This window comes from Acomys russatus, chromosome 24 (genome assembly GCF_903995435.1).
Source record: "Acomys russatus chromosome 24, mAcoRus1.1, whole genome shotgun sequence".
NCBI lineage: Eukaryota > Metazoa > Chordata > Mammalia > Rodentia > Muridae > Acomys > Acomys russatus.
This window is the reverse complement of record NC_067160.1, coordinates 33,298,758-33,326,282: the sequence shown is the minus strand read 5'-3', so window position 1 is coordinate 33,326,282 and position 27,525 is coordinate 33,298,758. Positions and strand designations below refer to the sequence as shown.

General features: G+C 43.0%; 2 protein-coding genes across 2 annotated transcripts; both read right to left on the bottom strand.

Moving 5' to 3' along the window:
• Window positions 1-832: 832 nt before the first annotated feature.
• Window positions 833-10,549, bottom strand: Rbm43 (RNA binding motif protein 43). The gene is given in 7 exon segments (XM_051166272.1): window positions 833-1,856; window positions 2,587-2,666; window positions 4,660-4,849; window positions 8,765-8,923; window positions 8,925-8,945; window positions 8,947-9,147; window positions 10,358-10,549. Coding segments are annotated over 7 exon segments (1,602 nt in total). The 3' UTR covers window positions 833-1,097.
• Window positions 10,550-16,834: 6,285 nt separating this feature from the next.
• Window positions 16,835-27,258, bottom strand: LOC127207124 (N-myc-interactor-like). The gene is made up of 7 exons (XM_051166459.1): window positions 27,172-27,258; window positions 26,267-26,362; window positions 23,334-23,496; window positions 19,873-19,979; window positions 19,596-19,782; window positions 18,442-18,548; window positions 16,835-17,152 (listed from the first exon to the last, which is right to left on the bottom strand). The coding sequence occupies exons 1-7, from the start codon at window positions 27,253-27,255 to the stop codon at window positions 16,973-16,975; spliced, it is 924 nt and encodes a 307-aa protein (XP_051022416.1). The 5' UTR covers window positions 27,256-27,258; the 3' UTR covers window positions 16,835-16,972.
• Between the last annotated feature and the right edge of the window lie 267 nt (window positions 27,259-27,525).

The following is a 27,525-nucleotide window of genomic DNA, read 5'->3' as shown; positions in this document are numbered from 1 at the left end:
AAGTTTTCCAGGCTAGGAGTGATCCACAGCACTATGCTCTCTAACGGTGCTGCGCAGCAACAATGAGCCTGGCTGTCAGTGCACACCGCAACCAGAGTAAGCAGTCATTTCTCTGCCATAGACGGTATAGCAAAACTAGGATGGTCTGCAAATTACATTAACTAAAGGCATTTCTGACTCACAGTGTTTTCAACTTACAATGTTAATCTGGATGCCAAACCATTGTAAAACAGGAATCATCTACACACCAGCACTCACACAAATTCCTTTCCAGATTCCTCACAATTGTAACAGAACCACTACTTTTCCAAGTGATCTTGACTGACATTCTAACGCTATGTAGAGTGAATACAAACCCTGAGGGCTTAACACCAGCATAACAGTCACACAGACCTATGCAGGGGGAGACTTCTTTTCTTAAGAATTTGGAGTTGCAAGGACAATACATGCAGTAAACATCGAACCCTTACCCAGATTTAGCCAATGGACAGGACATTCTCCACAGTTGAGTGGAGAGTAGGGACTGACTTTCACACAAACACTAGTGCCCCATATTTGACCATGTCCCCTTGATGGGGAGACCTGGTGGCACTCAGAGGAAGGATAACAGGCTACCAAGAAGAGACTTGATACCCTAGGATCATATACAGGGGGAGGAGGTTCCTCTCAGTCACAGTCATAGGGGAGGGGAATAGGATAAAAGTGGGAGAGAGGAAGGGAGGGAGGAAGGGAGGAATGGGTGGATACAAGGGATGCGATAACAATTGAGATGTAATATGAATGAATTAATAAAAAAATTAAATAAAAATAAAAATAAATAAAAAAGAATTTGGGGTTGCAGAGAAAGAGATTTCTTCAACGTTAAGTGAGCTCTTTTCTCAAAGCTTGCTTTAGGTATTATTTTTTTATTCAATGCCAGTCCCATTCCTTGTCAGCTGAGAGACCTTGGATAAGGGATTTAATTTCCCTAAGTCCTATCTTCTTCTCCTCTGAGAGAAGACAATGATGCACACACTGAAAGGTGGGTGAGATGAGAAGCAAGCACAGTCACTTTTCACTCAGCAGGGAAACCAACCACCATCGCGGCGGCTGAGACCTCAAGTGACCTTGTGCCCTGCACATCTCATGAGCTGTGTCTTAAATAGGTACGTGTCAGAAGAAGGCCCTGTAATGTCAATATGTGTGCTGTGAACATTAATCAAAACTCTAGGATATGTGCAACACAGCTGTTCAGAAACCTGCTTAATATTTCTTTTCTCTCTAGCTCCTCTTCCTTCCAAAACTAAAACCTCTTTCCTGAGTTCAAGGTGGAGGCCCTGGGCCCACTCCTCAATGAGCTCTTTCACGTGTCTGACACTGCTAGGGCATGGCCTGTCACAAACATCTTGTAGACAAATAGTGGTGACCTCACCATCCACCCTCTCCTGGCACATGATGTGGTATTTGTGCAGTGTCTGTTCATAAAACTCACACTTGTATTTCAGGTAAAGGAAAATATCTGTATCGAGCACCAGTGTGCCTCGGCTGCTGGCAGGTTCGGATTCAGAGCTCCCTAGGGTCGCTGCAGGGCTCTCGCTTCTCTGGAGGACCCTCCTAGGCGCCTGTCTATTCCAGCTTCTCCTTTCACCAGCATAATTCCTATCGTTTTCTAAAGGGGAGATGGCTTTTGATATCAAAGCCTGTTTGAGTTTCATGATGTCCAGAAATGAACCTCGTACAGAGATCTTCCCACTGGGTCCCAGTGCGCTGAAGTTTAAAGTTGGCATTTTCTTTTTCAGGTCCATTATTAGGATTTCTAGCACAATCTGATTCCGAAAAACAGACAGATCAAGAATAGCCATCACGTAGTTGAAGACCTAAAATGAGAAAGAGAAAAGTGTAAACAGCACTGCCCAGAGGAGAAAGCAGTAGCACGCATAGTCTCCTGCCACTCTCTCATGTGTGCGGCACTTGCTCTAGGTCAGACCTGGATGGCCGGGCCTAAACTTCCCAGCTTCTTGATCCAGATCTCCCCTTCAGGGAGCCCAGACTACTCAGTGTGGGTGCTCAGCACACACCCCAGAAATAGAGGATAAAAAATATTTGGCACAAAATGCTGTCTTGAAACAGCTTTTCAGAGTCCCTCAAAAAAAAATGTATATATATATGTATGTATATAAACTGTTGGCATATGCTCCACAGACAGACATCCCTCTGGAGTCAGGCCTGCCCCACCTCTCCCAGCTTAAACTGCAATAGTTAGCTACATCAGAAGGCTGGGAACCCTAAAGAATATACATGGAAAATAACACTGCAGATTCTAACTTTTATTCTTATCCCCACTTTCCCTGCTCCTTCACAGTTTCTCTTTAATATTCATCCTAATTGTTTCCCAGTATAAAACCGTTAACCTTCCAATCATCCATGACAGCATAAAAACACACGGTCACTTTAAAGGCACACACACACACACACACACAAAGAGAGAGAGAGAAATATAAAAACAACATTTCTAAGGAAGATTTTGCCTTAAGCAAGAGTACCTTGAGTGCTTCCCTAAAGAAATGGAGTCCAGGCCTCACACCACACCCTAGGGTGCACACTCACCTTTTCACTGAAGTGGGAGACCGTGAGCTGAGGCTTGGAGGCAAGAGGGCACTGCTTTTGTCTGATGACACTCTGTGCAACTGTAAAACATTAGCATCAAAAGTATTTGTGGCATGGCACACCAACAGTGAACTTAATTTACAAAAAAAAAAATGAAGATGTTCAATTCTATTGTTTAGAAAGTAAAGTTTTTTGCTACATTTCTCTTCCAAACCTGACATTCAAATAACTTTTCCTTTGTGCTTACCATACTAAAAGCCAGTATAAACATGTTAATGGGACCCTAGTCCTATTTTTAAACACATGTAAGTACATACATGAGTTAAAAACAATAACCTAAGAGTCAATCCTCCACGCTATCCATTCTAGCAAAGAAAGACTGCCTTTGAGAAATTTCACACCGCTGAGCTTTTTCTCCTCACTCCCTGCTAACCCCTCCATCGTTTACCCTTCTCTCAACATTGGGACACACAGACCTCAGCCTCGTCACTGACTATAATCACCCATGGCTGTTCTCGGTCTCTATGGCTTTAGGTATCCCTACGTATATAACTTTCAAACTTCTGCCCCTACGTCATCATCCTAACAGCTGTCACATGCAGGAGAGCTGGCTTCTTGGTCAGCGTTCCCTTGGACACTGTCTTGCACATCTCCAACAACGAGAAACTGAGGACTTGCCTGCTATTTATTACAGCCTCTCTAGGCAGCAGGGACTCAGATCCTGTGTATGCTCCACGCTGGGCCATTGTTTCAAAACAAAAATTCCAATTCTCAGTCCTTTACTCAGACTGCAGTGGCTCCCGCATCACCAGAATACAACCCAGAACACTTGCCTGGACCACAGGCTGCCAGCAACACATGGGCCCCACCTCTCGTGCTCCCCACACCTATTAACTCTGCCCACACTCACTCCATTCCTGCCACAATGGCTTCCTTGCTATTGTTCCACTTGACATGGTCCCCTTCCCTCATCGCCACATTCCTCACCCCAACCCAGCCACAATTTGTGCGAGTCCTTCATTTTATGTGCTACAATGTTCTTCCCCTTTATCCCTCTCCCCTCCACCCCCCACTTCTGGCTTCATTCTGGTATCTGCTCAGTGGTTATGCAAACAGAGTACTTCAGGTCTAGGACCATAGCTTGTTGGTACAGCACATGGCTTGCGTGGATGAAACCTTGGGTATTACCCCCAACATAAAACCTTAGATGTGATCCCAAACATACCACAAACACACGCACATGCACACGCACACGCACATACATACAATGTTTCCCAACCAGATCTGGTGGTGCAAGCCTGTAATCCCAACTATCAGGGAACGGAAGCAGGAAGACATCAGTTCAAGGCCAGCCTGGGCAGCTTGGGCAGCATGATGAAATTCCATCTCAAAAAGGAAATAAGAATGGGAGGGGCTGGAGAGATGGTGCACCAGGAAAGAGCACGTCCTGCTCTTCTAGGGGACTTGGGTTTCATTCTCAGCACCCACATCCGGTGATTCACAATCTCCTGTGTGTAACTCCATCTCCAAGGGATTCAACTCCCTCTTCTGGCCTCTTTACACACATGAAATTCACACACACACACACACACACACACACACACACACACACCATAAAATAAAATAATAGAAATGAGGTTTTCAAATAAAATATTTCAAAAAAAAAAAACCCAGTAACAAAGTAGATTCCTTACTGGACTCTCCACTTGAGGGATGGGAAGCAGAGAGGACAATTATTGTTGTTGCTGCCTGAAACATCCCAAAGCACTTTTCTTATCTAAGAGATTACATGTAATTTAAGTTTATTCTACACATGTTCTATATCTTTCTCCCAAGATATATATACAGAAGCAAAATACTTTTTAAAGTCTTCAAAATTTTCCAGTCACTCACACATTATCACGAGCTACTTTCATATATTTTTGCAAATATAAGGCTGGCCACTTTTCAGAATAGAGTAATTTTTAATGCTACTTCAAACTTTGCCAATCCTACGACTCATTTTAACAATACGAAATTTTCATTTCACTGGGAAAGCACTTCTCAGATGATAAGATTTTGATTGAGAAATACCTTTCTTTTCCTTGAATATGATATATGCAACTCCTTTGGATCTTGACTGATATATCACCTTTTCCACGTGTCCAGCCTCATCTTGGAAGTAGCGCTTCACTAACTGGTCCTTTGAAAGACCAGGTGGAAGACCAGAGACTACAACCGTTCTCTCAGGAACTGCGGGGTCTTTGGCCTTCAATGCTGATGCCTGCAGAAAAACAGTTGGATGCTTACAGATGCTGCCCCATGTGAAGGACACAGCAAAAAATAAAGTAAAATGAAATTTTAAAAATCTTTCATTTACTCCCTAAGCTTCTTAGTCTACTTCTACTTAAAATCTTCCCTTGTTTCCCACCCCGAGTTAGGAAAGTGATTCCATCAATCTCACCGAAGATCTCTACAGTGAGTCCGAACTAACTGCAGCAAAGTTCAGACATAAACCGCCTTAACTGGCTGAGAAAAGACAACGTCTCCTGAGCTAGACTGATGATTAGCAAACCACAAAGGGCCTTTAGGCTCTCAATGCAAGGACTGTGTTTCACACAGGAGTCCCCTGGGGGAGGAGCCTACGTCCAGCCTCCCAGAAGGACGGCAGATGAATGAATGGTCTATATACACACAGTGCTCTGTTCACCCCACCCCCAAAAGCCTTTAAAATGAAAGGAAAAGAGTACAATTTGTCCATTGGTACAGGAGATTTCAACCTGTTTCAGGAAACAAAAATACACCAAGGTGTATGAAAGAATGAGACAGAAGAAACCAAAGGGAGGCGAGGGGGATTAAAGGTGACGTTCTGCAGGACAGACCCTCAGGCGTGAAAAGGGCATAAACACAGCAGGTCATGGATGGCTGCTGGTAAAATGACTGCTCCATCTTCTTCCTCACACTGTCTTCTTGAAGTGTGTACACATACACACACACACACACACACACAAGCTTGAGCACACAAAACCCATAGTGGCAGATACTGAGGACCATTTTCCTTAAGAGAAATACCTAAATTAACTCTCTCTAGAGAGTACAGTTAGCATGGGCACACATGAACACTGCCCCCTCTTCTCTGGTATTTGAAGAGACCCCAGAGATCATGAGCAAACTAAATCTTAAACAGAAGGAAAAAAAAATATCGACCATCACTAGAAATATATCCCTTTTTGTGGAAAATAAAAATTACACATGACATGAGACCAAAAGCAGGGAAAGCAATTTTAGCATACAATTAGACCCTGCTGGCCTTTATAATGCTCTTTATAATACACTACTATTGAGCTTTAACTTTTAGGCTACATGTGCTAAGTCTTCACAAGACCAAAAGCGTAAAAAATGAAAATATCCAACACTGTCAATGTAGGAATAAAGGCAGTGTTAGCAGAAATTAAGGGGGTGGGGTGTATGACAGGATGACATCATAGAGAACCGTGTAGTATTTACACAGTTTAAGTGTATTATAGACATTACAGAAACAGCCCACAGAAAAATTGTAACAGTACAGCTTTCAAAGTCGAAAAGTAAGGAAATCAATCACCCCTCCTTACTCCCCGTTGCAGAGTTCAGAAAACGGCTCAGGCAGTGGTGATGGCACAGGAATCTCTGCAGTTTCAGCTAGTTGCTGATTCAAAATATGATGGCATGCAAGCCCCCTATCTAATAAAGTTGATTTTTTTAAAGTTTCACAATGTATGTACGAAGTTCTCAGCATATATATATATATATATATATATATATATATATATATATATATATATATATATATATATAAAATCACTTAAGCCAATAATAAAACTGTATGAATTAAACTTACATTCCACATCTGACAATATGTTGGGAACTACAAGTGTCAAGCAGAAAGGAAAAAAAACTGTTGCCCTGAAATTCTGTTCTCTCCAAAACATATGCTGTAGGAGGCTTAGTGGTTAAGAGTACTGGCTGCTTTCCAGAGGACCTAGATTCAATTCCCAGGATCGAACTGGGAACTGCCTGTAACTCCAGTTCAAGGGGATCTGACATCCTCTTCTGGCCTTTGAGGACACCAGGCATGCATGCAGTGTACATACACACATGCAGGCAAAATACACACACACACACACACACACACACACACACACACACACACACACACACAAATGAATTTTAAAATTAAGATATACTGTGCAGTGTTTCTGCCGTGGAGCTCCCAATGGACTCTACAACTCAGATTGTGAGGACGGTACCTCTAGATCATGGATGAGCAGGTAGACACTTAGGTCATGTCAAAGGAGTTTGATTACATGGAGGATGGCTCTTTATTGCTCTACAGAAGGAAATAACACACCTCATTTGAGAACACAGCTCATCCACAATAAAATCCTAAGGCTACAGTAAATGCCATCCAGGATTAAGAAGCAAGATTAATTCTGGCTAAAGTCCAAAAGACGTGTCATAAGTGAGAGACCCTGAAAACTGAGACAGATTGGAATTGACAGGACAAAGTATCAAATGAAAAGAAGTTTTCAAGCTGGGTAGTGGTGGCGCACGCCTTTAACCCCAGCACTGGGACGCAGAGGCAGGTGGATCTCTAGGAGTTTGAGGCCAGCCTGGTCTATGAAGCAAGTTTCAGGACAGCCAGGGTTCTTTTACACAGAGAAACCCTGTCCAGAAAAACCAAACCAAAAAAAGTTTTCAGCACACAAAGTGGGGTGGGGAGTAGAGCATGGCTCGTGTTAATGGAGTACCAGACAAAGGAGACCTCCTGAATAAAAAGCCCTCAAAAATATATTATGTGTAATATGTATATAAAGCAAGAACTCACTGGCTGTATGGCAGGAAAGATGCTTTAATAGAAGTAAATGATTTGTCTACTGGATGGATTGGTGAAAACATGAAAATACACCAGCCTAGTCCCCAGGCACTTACTATAATTTTCCTGAGATAATTCTCCCTTACAAGGGGGGGGGGGGGGAACAAACAAAAAACCAAAATGACCTTTCCAAGAAGGGCGACTTCCTGGCATTCTGTTCCGACAGCCCACACCAGCCTCTGTGGTAAGTGGCTGGTGAACCACCATCCTTCCCACTCTTCATCAATATAAAAGAAAAACACCCACTTAGCTCAGGAAACCTGTACACCCCATCAGCACCACTGCGTTCCTCTGATTCAAGTGTCTGCACAAACTTTATCTTTAGAATCAAAGAAATTCCCTGTTGACCTTGTTTTGCAAGGCCTCAGTGCATTCAATAATCTCATGAGATACTTCAAGGCCCTGCGCGGCGTTCTTTAATTCACTTATGTCTGAGGACATATGGCTGCATGTCTTCTCCTGAGACCAGTTCTGAACAGAGAATTATCAGTCTCCTCTGTGCACAGTCAAGAAGGAAAACAAGTGTCCTGAAGAAAGATAATCCGTTCAAAGCCTTTGGAACAAGGGAATTTCAACAGAGGTCTGACGGCATTTTACCCTTTCCATGCTATCTCAGCTTTAAGAGACCCTGGGCCTTTATGTAGGAAAGAAAGAAAGAGAGAAAGAAAGAAAGAAAGAAAGAAAGGAAGGAAGGAAGGAAGATGATGTAAAGTAAAACATTTTAAATTGTGGCACTATGTAGAAATTTTCGTTTTCTGTTTTAGTTTTTATTTGCTTTGTTAATCACCTGTTTATTTTCATGAAGTATACATTGGTCAGGTAAAATGCACACATACGCGCGCGCGCGCGCGCACAGAGACAGAGGGGGGAGGAGGGGGAGGGAGAGAGAGACAGAGAGAGAGAGAGAGAGAGAGAGAGAGAGAGAGAGAGAGAGAGAGAGAGAGAGAGAGAGAGAGAGAGAGAGACCACGTGAAACATATACAGACACTCACGAATGTACGGTAACTGCTCCAAAACAGTCATCTAGGTCTCTAGACAAAAACCCAGGGCCCTGAGCAAGGGACTTGCCCCGACAGAGAAAGGGAGGCTCCAGTGTCCTTTATCAGCTCCTTCTAGTAATTAGCTATGGCCTCCATTTCTGGGTCACTGACCTCGCCCTCAGTCCTGAACCGTGGGAGGGTCACAGTCCCGCCCTAACCACCTCCTGGAGAAAACCCGGGTGTCCCTGACTGCCTGTTCAGCAAGGGGTGCGAAAGGCGTCCGCGTCCCCTTGCGTGGGAGCCAGGCCTGCCGCACCCGCGACGGCCATTTCAGGGCGCGCGATCGAGGACACGTGCTCGGGGACCCTCAGCGCGCCTCCCTGCATCTTGACCCCGGGGAAAGCGACTTGCCATGGCACGGAAGAGACGTTCGAGCAGCGCAAGGCCTCAGGAGGGCGGCGGGCAAGTTCTGCTTTCGCTTTCCAGTTCCCGCTGCCTTGGAGACTGAGCGAGGAAGGGCGGCGCCCCGCTGGGTAGGGTGTCCCGCTGGGCTAGGGCTCCGGTGCGGCTCCTCCGCAGGGTGCCCCGCGGGAATCTCGGCTTCTCCAGACGAAGCTCTGGAGGATTCCTGCTCCGTGCACTTTGCTCTTTCCAGCACTTTCTCAATCCGGGTCGCCTGCAACAACCTTCCTGCCACCGGCGTCCACCCCAAGCTCGTCACCTGCAGAGCGTAGAGCGCAAAAGGGGGAAGGCAAGAACCTCCCCAAGAACTCGCCAGCTGTCCAGGTGGCGCTGGCACCTGAGGTATGGGAAACCTAGCCCAGGCTACGAAATGAAAGCAAAGAAATATGAAGAAAAGCAAATGGATGAGCTCCTATGTAAAGAAATAGAAACTGAAACTGTGAGATACAAATTTTCAACTAGTAGGAGATAACCCAATGTTGTCAGAAGCCGGTGTAGGAGCAAGCGTTTCTAAGAAGTTGGGTCTCTGTCAGAGACTCAGAACACAGCTTCCCATGTGCAGCACCTAAGACTTGAAGCTAAGTCCCTCTGACCCCTTCCTGAGCAAGCGCTTCTCTCCTGCACCTTTGCTGTCCTTAAGCCAGTCATAGAAATCAGGATTCCTTGTCCCCAAAGTAGGTCTTGTAAAATAGACACCTCTCATCCCAAAAAAGCTATGAAACCTAGAAGTATCATTGTACTTGCCTCGCTCCAAGGGAAAGACCATTTCAGCCGGAAGGAATGTTGCACAAAGCAAAGAGTGCGGACAGGCTGGGGTGGCTAATCTTGACTGTCAACTTGCTACATCTTGGAAAAGGGTCCTCTATTTATACTGTAGTCCTGTCTGTGACCTTCCCTCCCCGCCCCCACCCCACCCCCGTTTTTGTTTTTCCGAAGCAAGGTTTCTCCATGAAGCCTTGGCTGTCATGAAACTTGCTCTGTAGATCAGGCTGGCCTCGAACTCACAGAGATTTCCCTGCCTCTGCTAGAATTACAGGAGTGTGCTACCACTACGGGGCTGTGACATTTTCTTGATTGTCAGTTTATGCAGGATTTATGCGGGAGAGCTGAACCTACTGTGGGCAGCACCATCCTTAGGGGCGTGAGCCTGGGCTGTATAAGGAAGGTAGCCGAAGTGAGCCTGACAGGAAGTGGTCAGCAGCAGTCCTGCTAGGTTTCTGCTTCAAGTTCCTGCCTTGGCTTCCAGCCTTGCTGTACCGTAACCTGTAAACTAAAATAGATCTTTTCTCTCCCAAGTCGTTCTTGGTCGTGGCATTGATGCCAGCAATGGAGAGCAAAGCAGAACGTGGGCCTTGCTGGGCACCCCACCAGTCTGTTGTCACAAGAGCCGAACCTCTGTGCAGTCACATTTCCCAAAGCTGTCTGTTCTTTATCTAACCTGACCATAAAAACTGTTTTCTTTGGGGCGCTGGGTGCTTCTTTCTGATGGCTTCTGTGCCGCATTCAATGCTGATAAGCTGTTAAGAAATTCGTTATGCTGTTCTGTTGCTTTTTTTTTTTCAGTAGGCCTGGTAGCTGTGACCTTTACCGCGGCTAAGGCAATGGTAACGCCTTCTTGCTCTAGCGTCATCATCGAAACGTAATGAGTGGAAATGTAAATGTGAGGGTTATAATCATCCTCGAACTTGGCAGTTCCACTCTTAGACGTCCCTCTCCAACGGCACAAGTGATCCTACGAGGCTGTTATAGAAATGAATTATGCGCTGCTTGTAGTGAGGAATCCACTCAGCTTGTCCATGAAAGGGCCTACTATGTACTTGATGGTCGCTCAAGGCTACGAAGATTTTAGGACAGCCTGAGGTCGATCTACATGCAATTATACAGTTGCTGAATCTATAGATTATTTCCAGATCTTCAGCCTCCAATGCGCTAGGATCTCAAGCTTATGCTGCGGTGCTGGCACATCCCCACTGTGCCAGTTTGAATGTCTGATAAACATCTAAAATGTTGTTGAGATCAAACAGAAAGAACTTGTTTCTTCGCATGCTTTGGGCTGAAGCCAGTGCTATCCACGTGACTCCAGGCCTCGAACTCTCTCACCGAGTTTATACTCTGTATTTATGTTCTCGATGTAGCATGGTTTGTTCATTTCCCCTCCTTTTGCCGTGATCAAATACCTGGACAAAAGCGATCCACTGAAGAAAGGAATCATCACTTGGCTCTCAATTCTAGGTTGCAGTCCATCTGCAGGACGTCAAGGTGGCAGGAACTTGAGACAACTGATGACATCACATCCAGGGTCAAGAGCAGAAAGCAATGAGTGCTTAGCCTAATATACAATCTGTGCTCAGAGATCGGTACTGCCCATAATACGAGCAAAGGGACCCACTTAGCCTAGACAGTCCTCACTGGACCTTCTTTTGTAAGTGACTCTAGCTAGATATTGTCAAAGTGACAAAAAGAAAGTTAATACATGATCATAAGGCCCTTTCTAAAGTTTTAAAATATTATAATAGTTAATAAAATTATATAAACTGCATTTATGTTGGCAAAAAAAGAATCAAAGATTATACTGTAAGAAAGTTTGTCTGTCTTTTCAACATACTTGGGAATAGCCAAAGGAAAAAAAATGTCTTTTTTCTCCCCATGTCTGATCATTTCTTTTTTAACCCTTAAAGAGTTTTTTGGTTGTTTTGTTTTGTTTTTTTATTGGGCCCAGACATTTGAGTAGTAGCTTTCAGCTTCCTTCATTCTCTCAGCCAAACGTTTAGCACATTTTGCAGGCTTCTCTTATTTTTCTTGCTGTGTTGCTTCTTCAGCGCTTCATGAGCTTTTGTGTGGCAGGTCCCGTGGGATAACAAGATGCCGACTCTCTGGGGCTTTGGTCTTGGGCTTCCTACTTTCTTTGTTCTAGGACATCGTGACAACATACTGGTGGATATCATCTTCTTTAGAGAGGTTGAAATGTTTTTCAGATTCTGTGAGCTCTTTGGGGACCCAACTGCCAAGGCACAGTAATGTCTGTCAGCAGAGGAGTACCCTCCTGTCTTTTGTTTACAAAAGCCATGTTGAGAACGTCATCCACCGTGCATCCCTGAACAGACTCGCCTCTTTGCTCTACACAAGAATGCCCCTTTCTCAACAACAAAAGCAGTGTCTGCTGTAATCCCGATACCCTGCTACTACCATGCCCCAGGCCCAAAGCAACAGAGCAAAGGGAACATGGACTGAGACGTCTGAAACGGTGAGCTAAAATCAGTCTGTTCCCCCCTCTAAAGTTCATCATATTTTTTCCTGGACCGAGATCTGACTAATACAGTGAGGTAACAATAATATGCTACCCTGGGCACAGGATGAGCAGTTAACTGGTAAGTCACCCTTTCTGGATATGTGTGTGAAAGTGTTTCCAGGAGATATAAGCCTTCCGTGGATAGAGTGAATAAAAATAAAAAAATAAAAGAAGCTCTCTCCTCACCAATGTGTAGCATCATCTAATCTACTGTGACTCTAACAGAGTGAAACAGAAGCAAGGCAACGCTACCACAGATGCCCCCCTTTTAAAAGTAGAGATCTTACTACACTGCCCACTGTGGCTTTGAGCTCAGAATATTCCTGTTTCTGCCTCAGGTTCCTACAGGCTGGAATTACAGCATATAGCACCACACATGGCCAAATTCAACTTATTTTATTAATTATCTTTTCTTTTCTTAAAAAATGTTACCTATGTCCTGCTATTACAGACCTAAGCCTGGAGCCATAATATCAGCTTCCTTGTGCCTCTGGATTGCAAAGGGCAAATCCTGGGATTTCTCTTTAGGAACCAGTCCCTCACAACAAAACCCCATCTATGTGCATCACAGGCGTCGGTTTCTCTGATCAACTATGTGATCAAATAATTATCAAGAAGAGTGCCAAGACCACTCAATGGGGAAGAGGACAGGCTTTGCAATAAACGGTTTTGAGGGTGTGGCTTAGTATAGGTACTTGCTTAGCCAGCGAGCTCCCCCAGTGAAAGTGGACCCTTCCCTAAAAGCACATGTGAAAATCAACACAGAGTTAATCCAAGCTGATGGAAAGACCTACATGCAAGAGCTAAGATGGAAGCACACAGAAAAGATGTCATGGCATTGGATTTGGCCGTGGTTTGGGAAGATATGACACCTTAAGTGCTAGGGAAAAAATAGATTGAACTTCAACAAAATTTTAACAATTTTATAGAACAAAAGATACTATCAACAGACAGCAAAATCAACCCATACAATAGAAGAAAATATTTTCAAATTGAATATCTGATAAGGGATTAAAATTCATGGTATTAAAAAATTTAAAGTAAAAGAACAAGTTGAATAGCACATCTGCAAAGAAGATATGCAAATGGTAGGTAAATAAGTTCCTAAAAGGATGACATCATTAGTTGTTAGGAAAACACAAATCAAAGTTATAATTACACTATAACCTTTAGGACAGCAGTTGTTTAAAAACAGAAAATAGTGGTAATGGTAAGGATGTGGAAAACCTAAAGCCCTTGCTTATTGCTGGCAGAGATGTAAACAGTACAGCTTCAAAGTATTGCCATTATAGACCCAGCAATTCCATCTTTCAGTGTAAACCTAAAATGAAACACAGGGCCTCGAAGACCTATTTTTGCACCCATGTTTCTTAACATTTTCATCATAGTCAAGTGGTAAGGGCAGCTCAAATGTCTACCAACAGACACGTGGACAATGAGGTAGGTGTGTGTGTGTGTGTGTGTTGCTAAGGACTGAATGTGTGCTGGACAAGTGCTCCAATATTGGTTTGGCTGCATAAGACCTGCCCTAATCCGTCCATTCTAAGGGTAGCACTACCATGACCTAATCACCTTCCACTAGCCAGCTCCTAAAGTCTCTACCACCTAAACACTGCTGTCCTGGAAATCAAGCTTCCAACTCAAGCTCCTGAAAGAGGAGCACCCTTAGCAATCAAGTGGCAGTTAGTAATCTTAGTTATCAGAAATTAGAAGGCTGGGGCCCATATTATGTGGTTGAAAACAACTGGTATACTGTCACATGGGACCACTTGGCAGGGCAGATAATGAATTTAATTAGTTTCTAGATTCAAAAATAGCACTTGGGAAACAGAAAATTAGTATCATATGTCTGTTATTATTGAGCAGTCTTGATAAAGTGGGGTTTTTTTAAGAATCAGCATATCTTAGAAGAAAGAAAGAAAGAAAGAAAGAAAGAAAGAAAGAAAGAAAGAAAGAAAAAAAGAAAGAAAATTATAGAAATATAGACTTCTGGCATTTCTAACTTGACAAATTGGAAGAAGCAACATTTCTTCTTCCCAAACTATAAAAAAGTAGTGCCTGGGTAGAATTGTGATGATAAAGATCCGGTAGCCAACAGTACTGGTGGCTAGGGAACTCACCTTCAACACAGGAGCAGTGGGGACATGGTACACAAAACCACAGCATCGGGTCTCCCAACAGACAAGAGTGACAATCAGACCTAGAAACTTTCCCCATTCTGCATAGAGCTTAGTTATGTTGAGTTTGATGCCACCATTAGGTGAAATTAACAGAACTGAAGACCCTCAAAGAAACAAAAGTCATTGTTTCAAACTCTGTCTTAAATATTAGGCGGGGAAACCCTCATCCCCATATAGTCTGACACACTTTAGAACCAATCTGCCCACCTAGTCTGCAGCTGTGGATGTTACCCACTTATAGAAGGTAGTAGCCAGATGTGGTAGCTGATTATAACCTGTAATCCCAGCAGTTAGAGTCTGGGCCAAGGAGACCCCAGCCTGGGCTACAAAGAGTTCTAGGTCAGCTTAGCTGCAGGGTATTTGCGATAGCTTGAATGTATTGTTTAAACTTTTGAATTAGAACCTTAGTTCTCAAACCTAAATTTTAGTGGTGTTTGGAGGTAGGGCCTTGGGAGATGCTTGACTTCTGAGAACTGGGATTCCACCAACAGTTAATACATTCTTGTGTTCACAGAGCCATGGATTAGCAGGTTAGCATGGAAGTAACTTTGTTATAAAAGGTTGTTTTCTGTGGCTTCCTTGCTCTGTTTCCCAGTATGATGCTTTCTGTCATGTTTTGATACAGAATGGGATCCTCGTTAAACACGAAGAAGATGCTGGCAGCCTACTTCAGGGTAGCCCAGCCTTCTAATTGTGAACTAAAGAGCCCTGTATTTTAAAAAGATTATACTTTCAGTTCGATGTGTAAACGTGTATCTATATGTGTCTGTGGGTGGGTATGTGCATGTGAGCACAGTGTCTCAGGAGTCCAGAAGCGTCAGATCCCTTGGAACTAGAAGTCCAGGTAGTTTCGAGCTGCTTGATGTGGGTGCTGGCAATCAAACTCAGGTCTTCTGAGCCATCACTGTAGCCCCTGCCCCTCTGTTATTTTATACAATACCTAACTTCAAGTACTTTATTACAGTAATAGAAAACTGACTGAAACTTTCTTCATATTTTTTAAAGTTGTAAATAACCTTAATATATAGAAATGAGTTTTTATGGTAAATACAAACACTTACTGTAAATTGTATATCTATTTCCTGACAGAAAACAAGTGAACATTTCTGTCAATAACCTTAAAACCCACAGGTAAAATATCAGAAGCAAAACCCAAAATCTCCCCTTCTGGCAAAAGAACATTTTCTAGAGTGAGTGATTTCTGCCAGTATTGAAATACGAACTTAATCGTGTGATTGTCTTTGTTTTGAGACAAAGTTCTCACTGTATTGCCCTGGCTGGCCCGAAACTATCTATGTAGACCAGGCTGGCCTTGAACTCACAGAAATCCCACCTTCGATCTGTGTGCTGGGATTCAAGGTAGTCGACAGACACCGTGACTGGTCATCTTGTTCCCAGGTCATGAAACACGTCAGAATAAACCCTGTCCAAAGATCCCTTAGCAACAAGAACCTTGCTTTCCCTGAGCAGGGAGCTTTCATTTCATCATTAAGGTTTCTGTACATTCTCCAACTACATAAGCTGGGAGAGGGCGGTGCTCAGTTTCACCGCCAGGCACTCATTCCTGAGGGGATCCATTCCGAAACCATCAATCCCTTACGCCGAGTCTTTCTAGTGAGCATGTCAAAGAAGCCAGGCATGGTGACGGATATCTGTATTCCTCCAAGTCCATGGGTTGAGGCAGGAGACCAGGAGTTCAAGGGCAGCCCGGGCTACACAATGAAACCCTGCTTCAAAAGACAGAAAGAAGATGAACAAACAAGAAAGATATATGGGGAAGAAAATGCTGGCCTTTACCAGGTGTGTTTGGGGGAGGGACGCCTGGAAGGAATCAGTAGGTGCTTGGCTTTCTGCGTAAACACAGCCACTAGGCTCTGAGGACCTGGGGGGTCCTGGCGTGTTTTGTTTTTATTTTTGTATTTTTTAAGATTTATTTATTTATTACATATTCAGTGTTCTGCCTGCATGTATACCTGAACTCCAGAAGAGGGCATCAGATCACATTATAAATGGTTTGTGAGCGACCATGTGGTTGCTGGGAATTGAACTCAGGACCTCTGGAAAAGCAGCCAGTGCTCTTAACCTATGAGGCATCTCTCCAGCCCCAGTCCTGGCGTCTTGAAAGTCTATGGAAAGTGGAACAGCCTCTTGCATCTTAAGTCCTACAGGACTCACAGACTGCTGGATTGAACTGTATTTCTTTTGGATGACATTATGCATCAAATCTACATATTGCTGGGCAAGGGTCCAAAATGGGATTGGCCCATATGATCATGACAGAGCCAGCCAGCGGGGGCAGAGGAGATCTGTGGGGGTGAGTGTTGACTGACAGTCAAAAAGTCCATCCACAGAGATTAGAAAAAAAAAACTCCTCTCAGACAGGCCACGCATGCATTAGTAAACACACAGTAGAGCTGAAAAGGATGAAGACTTTCAAGCTCAAGAATAGATTTTTGCATCGAAGAACAAGAAGACAATGACAAATTAAAGTTCTTTTTTTTTTTTTTAAGGAAAACAGTATTTTGTAAATGTTTACAGTGATTTGGGCTCAAAGCTATTAGCTTCATACGCTTTCTCTGGCCTGTTACTCAAAATACGCTATGCAGGTCTGATCTAGAGAGCACTTGATGGCGTCTACTTCTCCACCCCCGTTATTCTTTCGCTGGAAGTGAATGTTGAGTAAATCCTCCCCCGTCTCTTCGTCTATCTGAACGCCTTCTAATCCAGTCAGGAGCACTGTCTTCTTGGATACGGCTGAAAACACCTACGGAAGAAAAACCAGCTTCTAAATGAGCTGCATTTATGATGGGAGCCAAAAGACAATGCCAGAGGGAGACTTGAGCCTGAGAAAGAGGACTGTGCCACATCATGAAAATAAAGGTGGCAGGGAGGGGGCAGCTCAAAGAACAGGAAGAGCTGTACATGGGTAGTCAGAGGTATGACTGGCAATACCAAGAACCAGACGAATGCTGGAGGATGGGAAAGACACAGAGTAAGGTGTGGGTTGTCAGCAGGTGGGGTGACATGGGCCGACCACCTCAGAACTCTGGAAACTGAGGCGGTAGGATGGTTGAGTTTGAGGTTAAGTTACATGGCAACTCTGACTCAAAAAAAAAAAAAAACAAACAAACATGTAAAGAGGAAGCTCAGTGGTAGAGTAATTACATGAAGTGCTTACATGAAGGCCTGGGTTCAGTGCTCAGGACGCCCCTAAGTGTATGTGTGTGAGTGCGTGCATGTGCGTGTGCATGTGTGTGTGTCTGTCTGTCTGCATGTGTGTGTGTGCGAGTGTGTGTGTGTGTGTGTGGTGCTGGTGTGTGTGTGTTAGTGTTCAGAGTGTGAGCAGACTAAGTAGGTAGTACTGCCATTCAATATCTGAGGAGGAGTAGGATATGGGAGCAGGTTGAGAAGAAAAGCGAGTGTGTGACATAAGCAGAATATTGTCTGAAGCGCAGTGATTGACAGACACATGGGGAAAATATTGCTAGGTAAGTCTCTGTTTTCAAAATAAGGATTAGCTTTATCATCTAAGTGACGTCAGGGGTCTAGGGGACTGGGGGAGTTGTTGTTGTTGTTGTTGTTGTTGTCATTGTTTACAAGCTGGGATAGACGCTAGAGGTTTGTCCATGTTAGTTAAGTCCTCTTCTGCGGAGCTATAACCCAAGCCCCCTCCCCCATGCCATTCTTTTCCTTCTTGTTTTGAGACAGAATCTTAATGTTGCTCAGGTTATCTTTGAATCCCATAGCCCCACGAAGGCGTTGAACTTGAGATGCTCCCAACTCAGCCTCCTGACTAGCTAGGATTGCAGGAATGCATCACCAGGCCTGGCGTAGTTTTGTTTTGTTTTGTTTTTTAAATAGGCCACAGCTTTGCATTAATATGTTGTTTAAAGATACAAACCCATTCCTCACCAACCGAGCACAGCTGAAGTGAAGAAACTGCTTGGATAGCCCACAGTGATAAGACGCATACCACGCACCGTTCATTCCGGGGTCTGTGTGGGGCAGAGCGGAGCACTGCACTACAAGCGGAAGGCAGAGAGAGGACTCTACCTGATATTTTTCCAAGCGTCGCTCAATAAATGGAGAAACAGTAACTCTATAGCAACTTTGATTCATGAAAACAGGGTAGTCTTTCTTTTTCAAAATCCTGTCAGCAACTGAAAGTAAACAAACGTGTTTTTCCTTAACATCATAAACATTTTTGATCATAGTTAAAACTTCCCTCCAATGCAATAGTATCAAAATAAACACTGATGGGAGCAGTTGATCTCTAAGAAACTCTGCAGCCCGTATCGAAGGCACCACAGTAATAATTCTGAAAAGCACAAGACTACACAGTGAGGAGGCTGAACCTTCTGTCTTGAGCCACCTAATGTGAAAGGGATAAATGTTGCATGAATCCACTTCATGAATTAGAACACTTAGAACAGGAACATTTGTAAAGACAAGAGACTGGGGGATACCAAGGACTAGAAGAAGAGCTCAGACTGACCTATCATTTAATGGGTAGAGTTTCTACTTACGATGATAAAACGCTCTGAGGGCGGAAAGTGGTGCTGGTGGCACAATATTGTGAGCACATTTACACTTACACTGTACACATTTCCTCAGTTGACTTTGTGCCTATGTGTGTATATATATGCATGTCAACATGTACGTGAACTTGGAGAACAACAAGTGGGAATTGGTTCTCTTTGTCTACCGTGTAGGTTCCAGACACTGGTCATAGGTTGACAGGCCTGACAGCAGACACTCACCAGCTGAGCCATCTTGCAGACCCTAAAGAGTACAGGAGCATGAGGAAGGAAAGATCCCTTCTCTGAATTCTGTGTGTGTGTGTGTGTGTGTGTGTGTGTGTGTGTGTGTGTGTGTGTGTGTAAGAAAACCCCAACTGGGCCAACAAGATGGCTTAACAGGTAAAGGTCCTTACTGCCCAAACCAACAACCTGCGTGCAATCCCCAGGATCCTGATGGTGACAGAAAAGAACCAATTGGTGCACACTGTCCTCTGACCTCCACACTAGTGTCATGGCATGCACACAGGACCGAGATGTACATGTGCATGTTAAATAAATAAGTAATTCTAAGGAAATAAAAAAATGTTAAAGAGTGTTGAGAAAAACACTCCCCCAGTTATTATGCTAATGCATTTCAAATATACAACCGGGCAGAAACAGTAGGACGGTGGGGAGGTGTTTGCATACCTCCAGCCTCCACAAATGTGATGACAGCGCTTCTTGACCTCTTGTCATAGTCCACACTTTCCACTTCTCCACCTCCATTCTTGGACTTACAAAAGCTCAGCTCCAGCTTGTCTCTGGTCTGCTCCTCAGGCAGGTCATTGGGAATCCCCGTAACATTGATCTTCATTTTAGAAATGTCCACATGAACCTGGGAAAGCATATTTCACAGTCACAAGCACAGGTCGGGAAAAAGTACCTGAGTCCAACAGAGTGGCCAAAGCTTTAATGACTATCTCACCTGGAATCGGACTCCTGTGGTCAGTGGGACCGGATGTGCAGTGACCTCCACAGAGGCATCTTCTATCTTCACAACATGCCTCCTCATCGTTATCACATTCTGTGCAACTGAAAGGTAATTTTGGAAGTAGATAGTCATGATATCCTGAGAAAACTTTATGCTTTTTATTCAAGGACAAGTTATTGTCTTTTCCATTCTCTTCAATTTTGCTTTTATTATACTTATTTATGTGTGTGTGGGTGCGTGCGTGTGTGTGTGTGTGTGTGTGTGTGTGTGTGTGTGTGTGTGTTCTTGTAAGGGGCATCTGTGTAGAGATCAGAGCACTTGTGGGAGTTGGTTCTCTTCGTCCAGCATGTGTGTCCTAGGGAAAGAACTCAGGTCATCAGGTTTAGCAGCAAATGCCTTTAGCTGCTGAGCCATCTTGCTAGCACCATTTTCTTTAGTTTTAAAGGATCAAATGTTTACATTTTTCTCGGGATTTCCAAGTTATAATAGTCTTAGCACACCAAAATAGGAAACTTCAACATCACAGTGTATAAGCAAAAATGGCAGCATAGAAATTTTCAATTTCTAAATTTGTCTTAAAGGATGATTTTATGCTATTCTCTCTTGCAACATAAGCCTAATAGTTTTTCAGACTCTTTTATCCTTTTGGTCCAGCCGCACACACTTCCGTTCCACAGCACGACCAGGGAATTCCTCTAATCCAGCAAGGCTCAGTCAGAATGTCTTACCTGCTCTGTAAGCTAGGACTACTGTGGGCCACGGTCGTTTTTATAATCAACTTTATCTTACTTTATCTTTTGTCATGCTCATACATTACTGGCAACAAAGAAAAATTATCTTTTTAGTCTCTATATACTACTTCGCTTTTTTTCACAAGCACTCTTTAAAAAAAACGGAGCGCCCCATGGTACCCATCACAGAGCGCTCTCATTTCTCCATACAGATGGGAGAGACTCTGTAATATAACTACCCCAAAGCCAGCGGAAGATCTAAGAGTAACATAATACTCATTTAAAATGTACATGGTGGGGCTGGAGAGATGGCTCAGTGGTTAAGAGCACTGGCTGCTCTTCCAAAGCTCCCGAGTTCAATTCCCAGTCAACCACATGGTGGCTCACAACCATCTATAATGAGATCTGGTGCCCTCTTCTGGTGTACATGCAGGCAAAAACACTGTGCATATATGATAAATAAATAAATTTTAAAAAATAAAATAAAATGTACGTGGGTAGGTGTTTATTCTTAATTGTGTGCTGTAGCTTTATACAACAATCCAGCTGTTGACATGTGGAGTCTCTTACTGTAATTTATCATGAAGATAAGAGATGTTTACTTCCTTTCGTATAAAGGCCATGTGTGTTTATGACAACCAAGGAGCACACCACAGGCTGAGGAAGAAACAAGGCTGGAGGAAAGGGCGTTGCTGGGTGGGAATTCAGGCTCACTGTACCACAATATGACTCTAGATTTGAGATGTTTTGTTTTGTTTTGCTAATGGCAACAGATGACAATAACAGCAAACATCACTGAAGTAATCCTCAGATGATCCTATCATTATCCCTAGAGTCCTAACATCTGGTGACCTGACCCGGCAGAGAGGGACCCTTGTATCCCAACTTTAGAGATCATGACTGTCAGAACAACTCTTGTTTACTTCTGTTCCTCATGGAGCTGCCCCTGGCATGGGGACCTCAGAACCACATCCAGGGAGCAAGCAGCATCATGGCTGCTTCCGAAGGGACTCCTATTCCCAGCAAGCCAGAGTGACCGCCATGCTCTCATATCCTCCCTTACATCTGCCCATAACATCCCCGGGACTGCCCATTCCCAGCAAAGGTGCCCTTCAACTGTGGGCATGGATCCAAGGGAAACAAAACCACCCTGTGGATAGAGGCCTCCTCTGCTAGTCTTGACCTTCTGTGTGCTTCCTTTTAACATTTATTTCCAGGCCAGCATGATGGGCCAGATGCCAGAAGACACAAGTTAAAATCACAGATACTAAGACTCCAAGCCTGAAAGGACCCTGAGGACCAGGTAGGCCCATCCTGGAGCTTGGCAGTACCAGAGTATGAGTGGCCTGCCCTCAGGACTGTCGGTGTGGTAGGAAGCGTGCAGGCACTTAGGGTATCCTTTCAGCTCTCGAGGTCTGCAATATAAGCTCTTCTCCAGGCTTCTGTGTCCCTATCTGGAAACCCCCCCACACAGCAACAGTGACAGCCAACATGGGTGTGTTGGTTGTGTGCATTCAATACACTTTCATTTCATACACAAGCAGCTCATGAAGTTGGAATATCACAAAGGCTGTTATCAAAATCCAAGGCTTACCAAGAACTAAGACCATGCCTTCATGAGGAGACAAAGCTGGCACTAAAAGCCAAATCCTTCTTGTGAAGGGAGCCAAGCCTTGAAAGGGCCCATACTTTTTTTTTAATTTGGCAACATCAGGTCCCATCCAAATCTCTCATCCCTGTATTTGGTCTAATCACTGGCTAACTGATTTGCTAAGTCACTTGAACATGCTCAGAATCTATTTTCCTACCAATCAAATGCATACAATAACTACTTTTGCTATTTTAAAGTGATAGACTTGTATAAGCATTAAATGAGAAGTCTTAGAAAACACTCAGAAAAGTACAGTCTGCCACTTTTATGCTTCTAAATTAATTGTTTGTTTGTTTGTTTGTTTGTTTGTGACAGGGTCTCACTATATAGCTCTGGCTAGCCTGAAACTATGTAGGCCAGGATAGCCTCAAGCTCACAGAGATAGGTCTGCTCCTGCCTCCAGGGCGCTATGATAGAAGCTGTGCACCATCATGCTTAGCAAGTTCTAATTCTTTATAATATTATTATAATGCTCTAATATGCTTGTTATCAATTAAGGGGCATATGGATTAGAACGAGGCTGACATTGGATATCTCAACTCCTATATCTTATTTCCAAGTCATTACTTTTTGAATGTGTGATAAACGTGTATTCTTTTAATATCATTGCGTACATGACATTGTCAGTACTCCACATTATATATATATATGTATACATATATATAATACTATGTATTGTATACATTCCATCATTACATATTATAGGTAATAGACTCAACACATCTAATATAGCTAATGCTTAGTTGCCTTCTTTGTAAATTGAAACTATCACATCTGCCTCAGAACACCAACATGAGGACAAGAAGAAACAGCAAACACACAAATTGTAAATTCATAGCCAAACATCTATGGAGAAGATCTTTGAACTTCTACGAGCTTGCAAAAGTGACACAATCAATAAAGTGAGGGAGGAGATCCCCCTTGGTCACAGACCTAGGGGAGGGGAATAGGGTGAAAGCGGGAGGGAGGGAGAAATGGGAGGATACAAGTGATGGGATAACAGTTGAGTTGTAATCTGAATAAACTAATTTTTTAAAAAAGTGACATGGTCGTATTTATAAGATCAGCCATACCTTCTTCCTTCTCAAAGGTAACAAGTGCTTGTCCCTTCTGCAGCACATAAATAATTTGTGAGCTCACTTGAAATGAACAGGAGCTATCTGAGAGCTGGCCGCCGTCCTCAGGACTCTCCACTGAGGTGAATTTAAGCTTTCTTTCTGGTATATTCTCTTTAATCTAGTTAAAACAGATGCATTTGGTTAAAACCAAGGCAAGAAATAACTTCAGTCTTCTCAATGACAGTACAATCTAATCATCCAATAATTTGTTGTCAACTGACTTTCTTACTTAACATCTACAGTAATTGTTTCTTCCCATGTAACATCTCATAAGGTAATCAAACCCTTTAATGTCATTTTACAGATGAAATCTTAAGTATATATACTCCTCTCACTTCTCCTAACCAGCATTTATGGTCAATACTGTGCAGCATCCAATTCCAAAGTCCCCACTGTATGTGTGAGTAAGTACCTTTTAAATAACTGTGCCGGTATTGCACAGTCCCAGAAGGAAAATGCTAAAGATTATGGTTTAGTTTCATGACAAGGAAGCATGATGCGTGAGATGCGTTTCATGCTGTGTGCGCTGTGGGACTTCTTCCATTCGTTCCGTTCCATGCCTGCATGCAGTGGATTTTAGTAATTTTCACCCCATCCCCCTCTCTCATCTCACTTCCCTCCACTGATGAAATCTTTTCTTCAACCCAGTAAGTCTCCTTCCTTTCACTTCTTGTGGTGTCCCCCAAGTTTGACTAGTTTCTTGGGTGAGCATGTGTGGGAAGTCATTTATTGGAACAAGGCAAATTATCAGTGGCTACACCACTCGCAGAGGCACACCCTGCCCAACCAATCATTAACAGGCAATATGCGTTCGGGATGGGTGGAGCCCCGTGGGTCCTTCCCCCCATAGGTGGTGAAATGTTGACTGCCCAATCTCATGAAGATAGCCACATCTCCATCAAGGTCATCACAGCCATGTCATGTCCAGAAGACACCTTTTTATTGCTTATACCCCAACTTCTGGCTCTTACATTTTTTCCACTCTCTCTTCAGCAATGAGTAATATAGATGTTCCATTTAGGACCAAGAACTCTACACTACTGGTAAAACTTTTATGGCCAACTCAGATAATTCCATTTTTTCAAAAGACTCCTGAGCTATATGATAAGAAAATTGACAAAGTTAAATTCCAACTTGCCCCAAATCTGCCAAGAGTTTTTTGGGTTTGGGTTTCATTTTTTGTTTGTTTGTTTGTTTTGTTTTGTTTTGTTTTTTGAGAGGGGTAGGATTTATGTATCCCAGGCTGCCCTGAAGTCAGGACTCTCTTACTTCAGCGTCCCTAGTGCTAAGATTGCTGATATGGGCAAGTCACCATATCTAATCCATCAAGAATATTCATAATTTAAATTTATATAATACTGAAGCAAATATTGTCAATAAGAACTGTTACCTACAGAGCAAAATGAGGTTGTTATAATTACCTGTCTAAAATCAATATCAGCAAATGTGTAATTGTGCATAAATGTACCAGTAAGTTATATGTGCACACATCAGTATCCCATGGTTATTTTATACACTATATGCTATCAGAAAGATACCGCAAGTATTCAGTGAGTCTTTGGATGTTTCCTGACACTTATTGTGCCTTTACAAGGAATCATAGGGTTCTAGCTACAGTATGCTAAGGTCAAAACAACCCTACAAGCCTGTGGAGAGGCCGAGTGTTTTCAGTCATGTGGGCACACACAGCATTCACACCTTCTGACACCAAGCATTTCGCAGAGTTAGACAAAGACAAAGCTGTACACAACTTTGGGTCTTCTGTTAAGTGTGTCCTCCAGGCTGGTAGGCCTTTTGATCTGGCCAGAGCTGGACAAATAACCAAACCTAACAGTCTCGTGCCTGGTCACCCATCACATAACCACAGGACATCCTATCTCCCAGAAACAAAATAGTGATGGTTTCAACACTGCAACAACCTGCTTTGTCAAGAAGAAACCGGGGGTAAAAGCTTATTAGACAATTCAAACAGATTAATAACTGCCTGGCCTGTTTGTTCTGAGACAAGGTCTCATTGTATAGCCCTGGCTGGCCCAGAGCCTGCTATGGAGACCAGGCTAGCTTCCCATAGGAATCTCCCTGACTCAGTCTCCTGGGTGCTAGGATTAAAGGTATGTTTCCCTATGTCCAGATTATACCAAACTCTTTAAACTGGAAAATCATTTAAATTACTCCAGCACTTTAGATAAAGAAATAAGCACAATCAATGAGAAGACTAAATGTTTAACCCAACAATAATCTGCAGTTAGGATGGCTCTGCTACTAATTTTGCTTACTTTTTAAGTTTTAGGTATTGAGAAAAATATGTATCACAAGTATAATACATGAAGAAATCATATGAAGCTAATATTCAGGCACTGAAGTCTTCCTGATCTCCCAAGGGTCTCCCCTGCCTCCAGAGGGAACCCCTACATTACTCAGAACATACTTTATTTAAATGGAAGCATATAGAATGCCCTTTTATGTGCCTTTTATGCATTGACGTCATGTTTGTTACATTCATCTATGTTGTATATAATTGCTCTCATGGTGGTGTAGAATTTAACTATATAGCTATACAGTCAGTTATTAGTTTATTTACTATGGAAGAACACTTGGACTGGGCTCAGTTTGGGGTCGTTACCTAACAGTGGCTCAAGCTTGACATGATGATGGTGCACCCCTTTAATGCCTACTCAGGAAACAGAGGCAGGTAGATATCTGCAAGCTTGAGGCCAGCATGGTCCACGTAATATGAGTTCAAGACCAGCCAGGGCTGGGCTTAAAAACAAAAACAAAATACAAATACTGGTGCTGAGTAGCTATGATGTTTTAAAGTTAATCCTGTATAACTAAATCACTTTTTCAGAAAAAGTACATGTCCATTAAAAGACAGATAAGCACAGTACCTGGAATTCTCTGGTGTTCGCGTGTAACTCGGCTTCAAGCTTTTTTATCTCCTCCTCTAGCTCGTGGTTTTCCCTCATAATTTCATGAAGTAATCCCTAAATATATCAAATAAATTGAAAAAAAATTAAACATCTTTGGGATCCTTTTTCTAGATTAATTAAAGATGCAAATCCCCGCACGCTAAGTCTAGGCAGCCTAAGGACAGCCTCAAAACAAATACGCCCACACTAATAGTGCATTTGCTTACCATCTTATTCCATCACCCAATGGTTCTTCTATTCCTATCAAGATTTTCTGGTTCTAATATATAACAAAGAAACTAATATCTTCCATATTAGACAATAAACTTTTAAAATTAAGGCAAGGAGTGAGACTCAGACCTTCTGGACTTAGCTAAACATTATCTGCAACTATAATAAGACTTAGACACATTATACGGAGGCAGGTTTGGGCTTTGTTTTGAGGGGTTTTTTTTTGTTGTTGTTGTTTTGCTTTTTGCTTTGTTTTGTTATGTCTGTTTATTTAGTTATTGTTTTTGTTTGTCTGTTTGTTTTGTTTGTTTGTCTTATCAGCAGTGATTCAAATAGTAACCAGCTGCTCTGACAAGTCAGACACACGCTCTGCTGAGAGGCCTGAGAGCCTGGGCCTCTGTTCGCACTGGGGTCTCATTAGGTAATTGCTCATATTTCGCTTCCCAGTGTAAACCCAGAAAAGAAGGAGGTGAGAAAACAAATGTGTAAGAAAAGAAACAGGAACGCAACTCTCAGTGTAACGCTTTTACAACACGACAAGTGTACGGATCTTGTGAGAAGCCAAATAGCCTTGCAATGCCGAAAACGTAATGTGCACCTGAGTTAAAAAGGACTTGACAGTCTCAAAAGCATCTACTGGTTTTCCTTTTTACCATGTTTTGTTCACTTGTCGTGACTTCTTTCTCTGGTGAGTACTCTTCACCCGCTTGCTCTGCGTTGTCTTTACCAGCTTCCATGATTATCTAATAAAAAGTGGAGGGCTTTTTAAATGGTATACTACACAAAGTCAAGAAAAAAAAAATAACAGTTTTTCCTCTTTTGTGGAAGAAAGGTGTCTTCTTAGCTCTGTGTTTTGGTTTTCTTGGTTTTTTTTCCCCCCATCGTCAAAGTCTTGATTGCTATGTGACTTACCGTCACCTGTACTGTGAAGACCTTCACATCTGTAATCATATAGGAGGAAGTGCAGTAAAAGTGCTGCTGGCATGACCACTCCATTGTATGATTAA

What these genes read in the sequence shown, in the direction of transcription:
- LOC127207124 (XM_051166459.1), bottom strand. Translation starts at nt 27,255, where the DNA reads ATGGAAGCTGGTAAAGACAACGCAGAGCAAGCGGGTGAAGAGTACTCA. An exon ending in CGACAAGTGAACAAAACATG is followed by an intron (nt 26,363 to 27,171) that starts GTAAAAAGGAAA and finishes TGATATATTTAG; the next exon opens with GGATTACTTCATGAAATTAT. An exon ending in TACCTTTGAGAAGGAAGAAG is followed by an intron (nt 19,980 to 23,333) that starts GTATGGCTGATC and finishes ATTACCTTTCAG; the next exon opens with TTGCACAGAATGTGATAACG.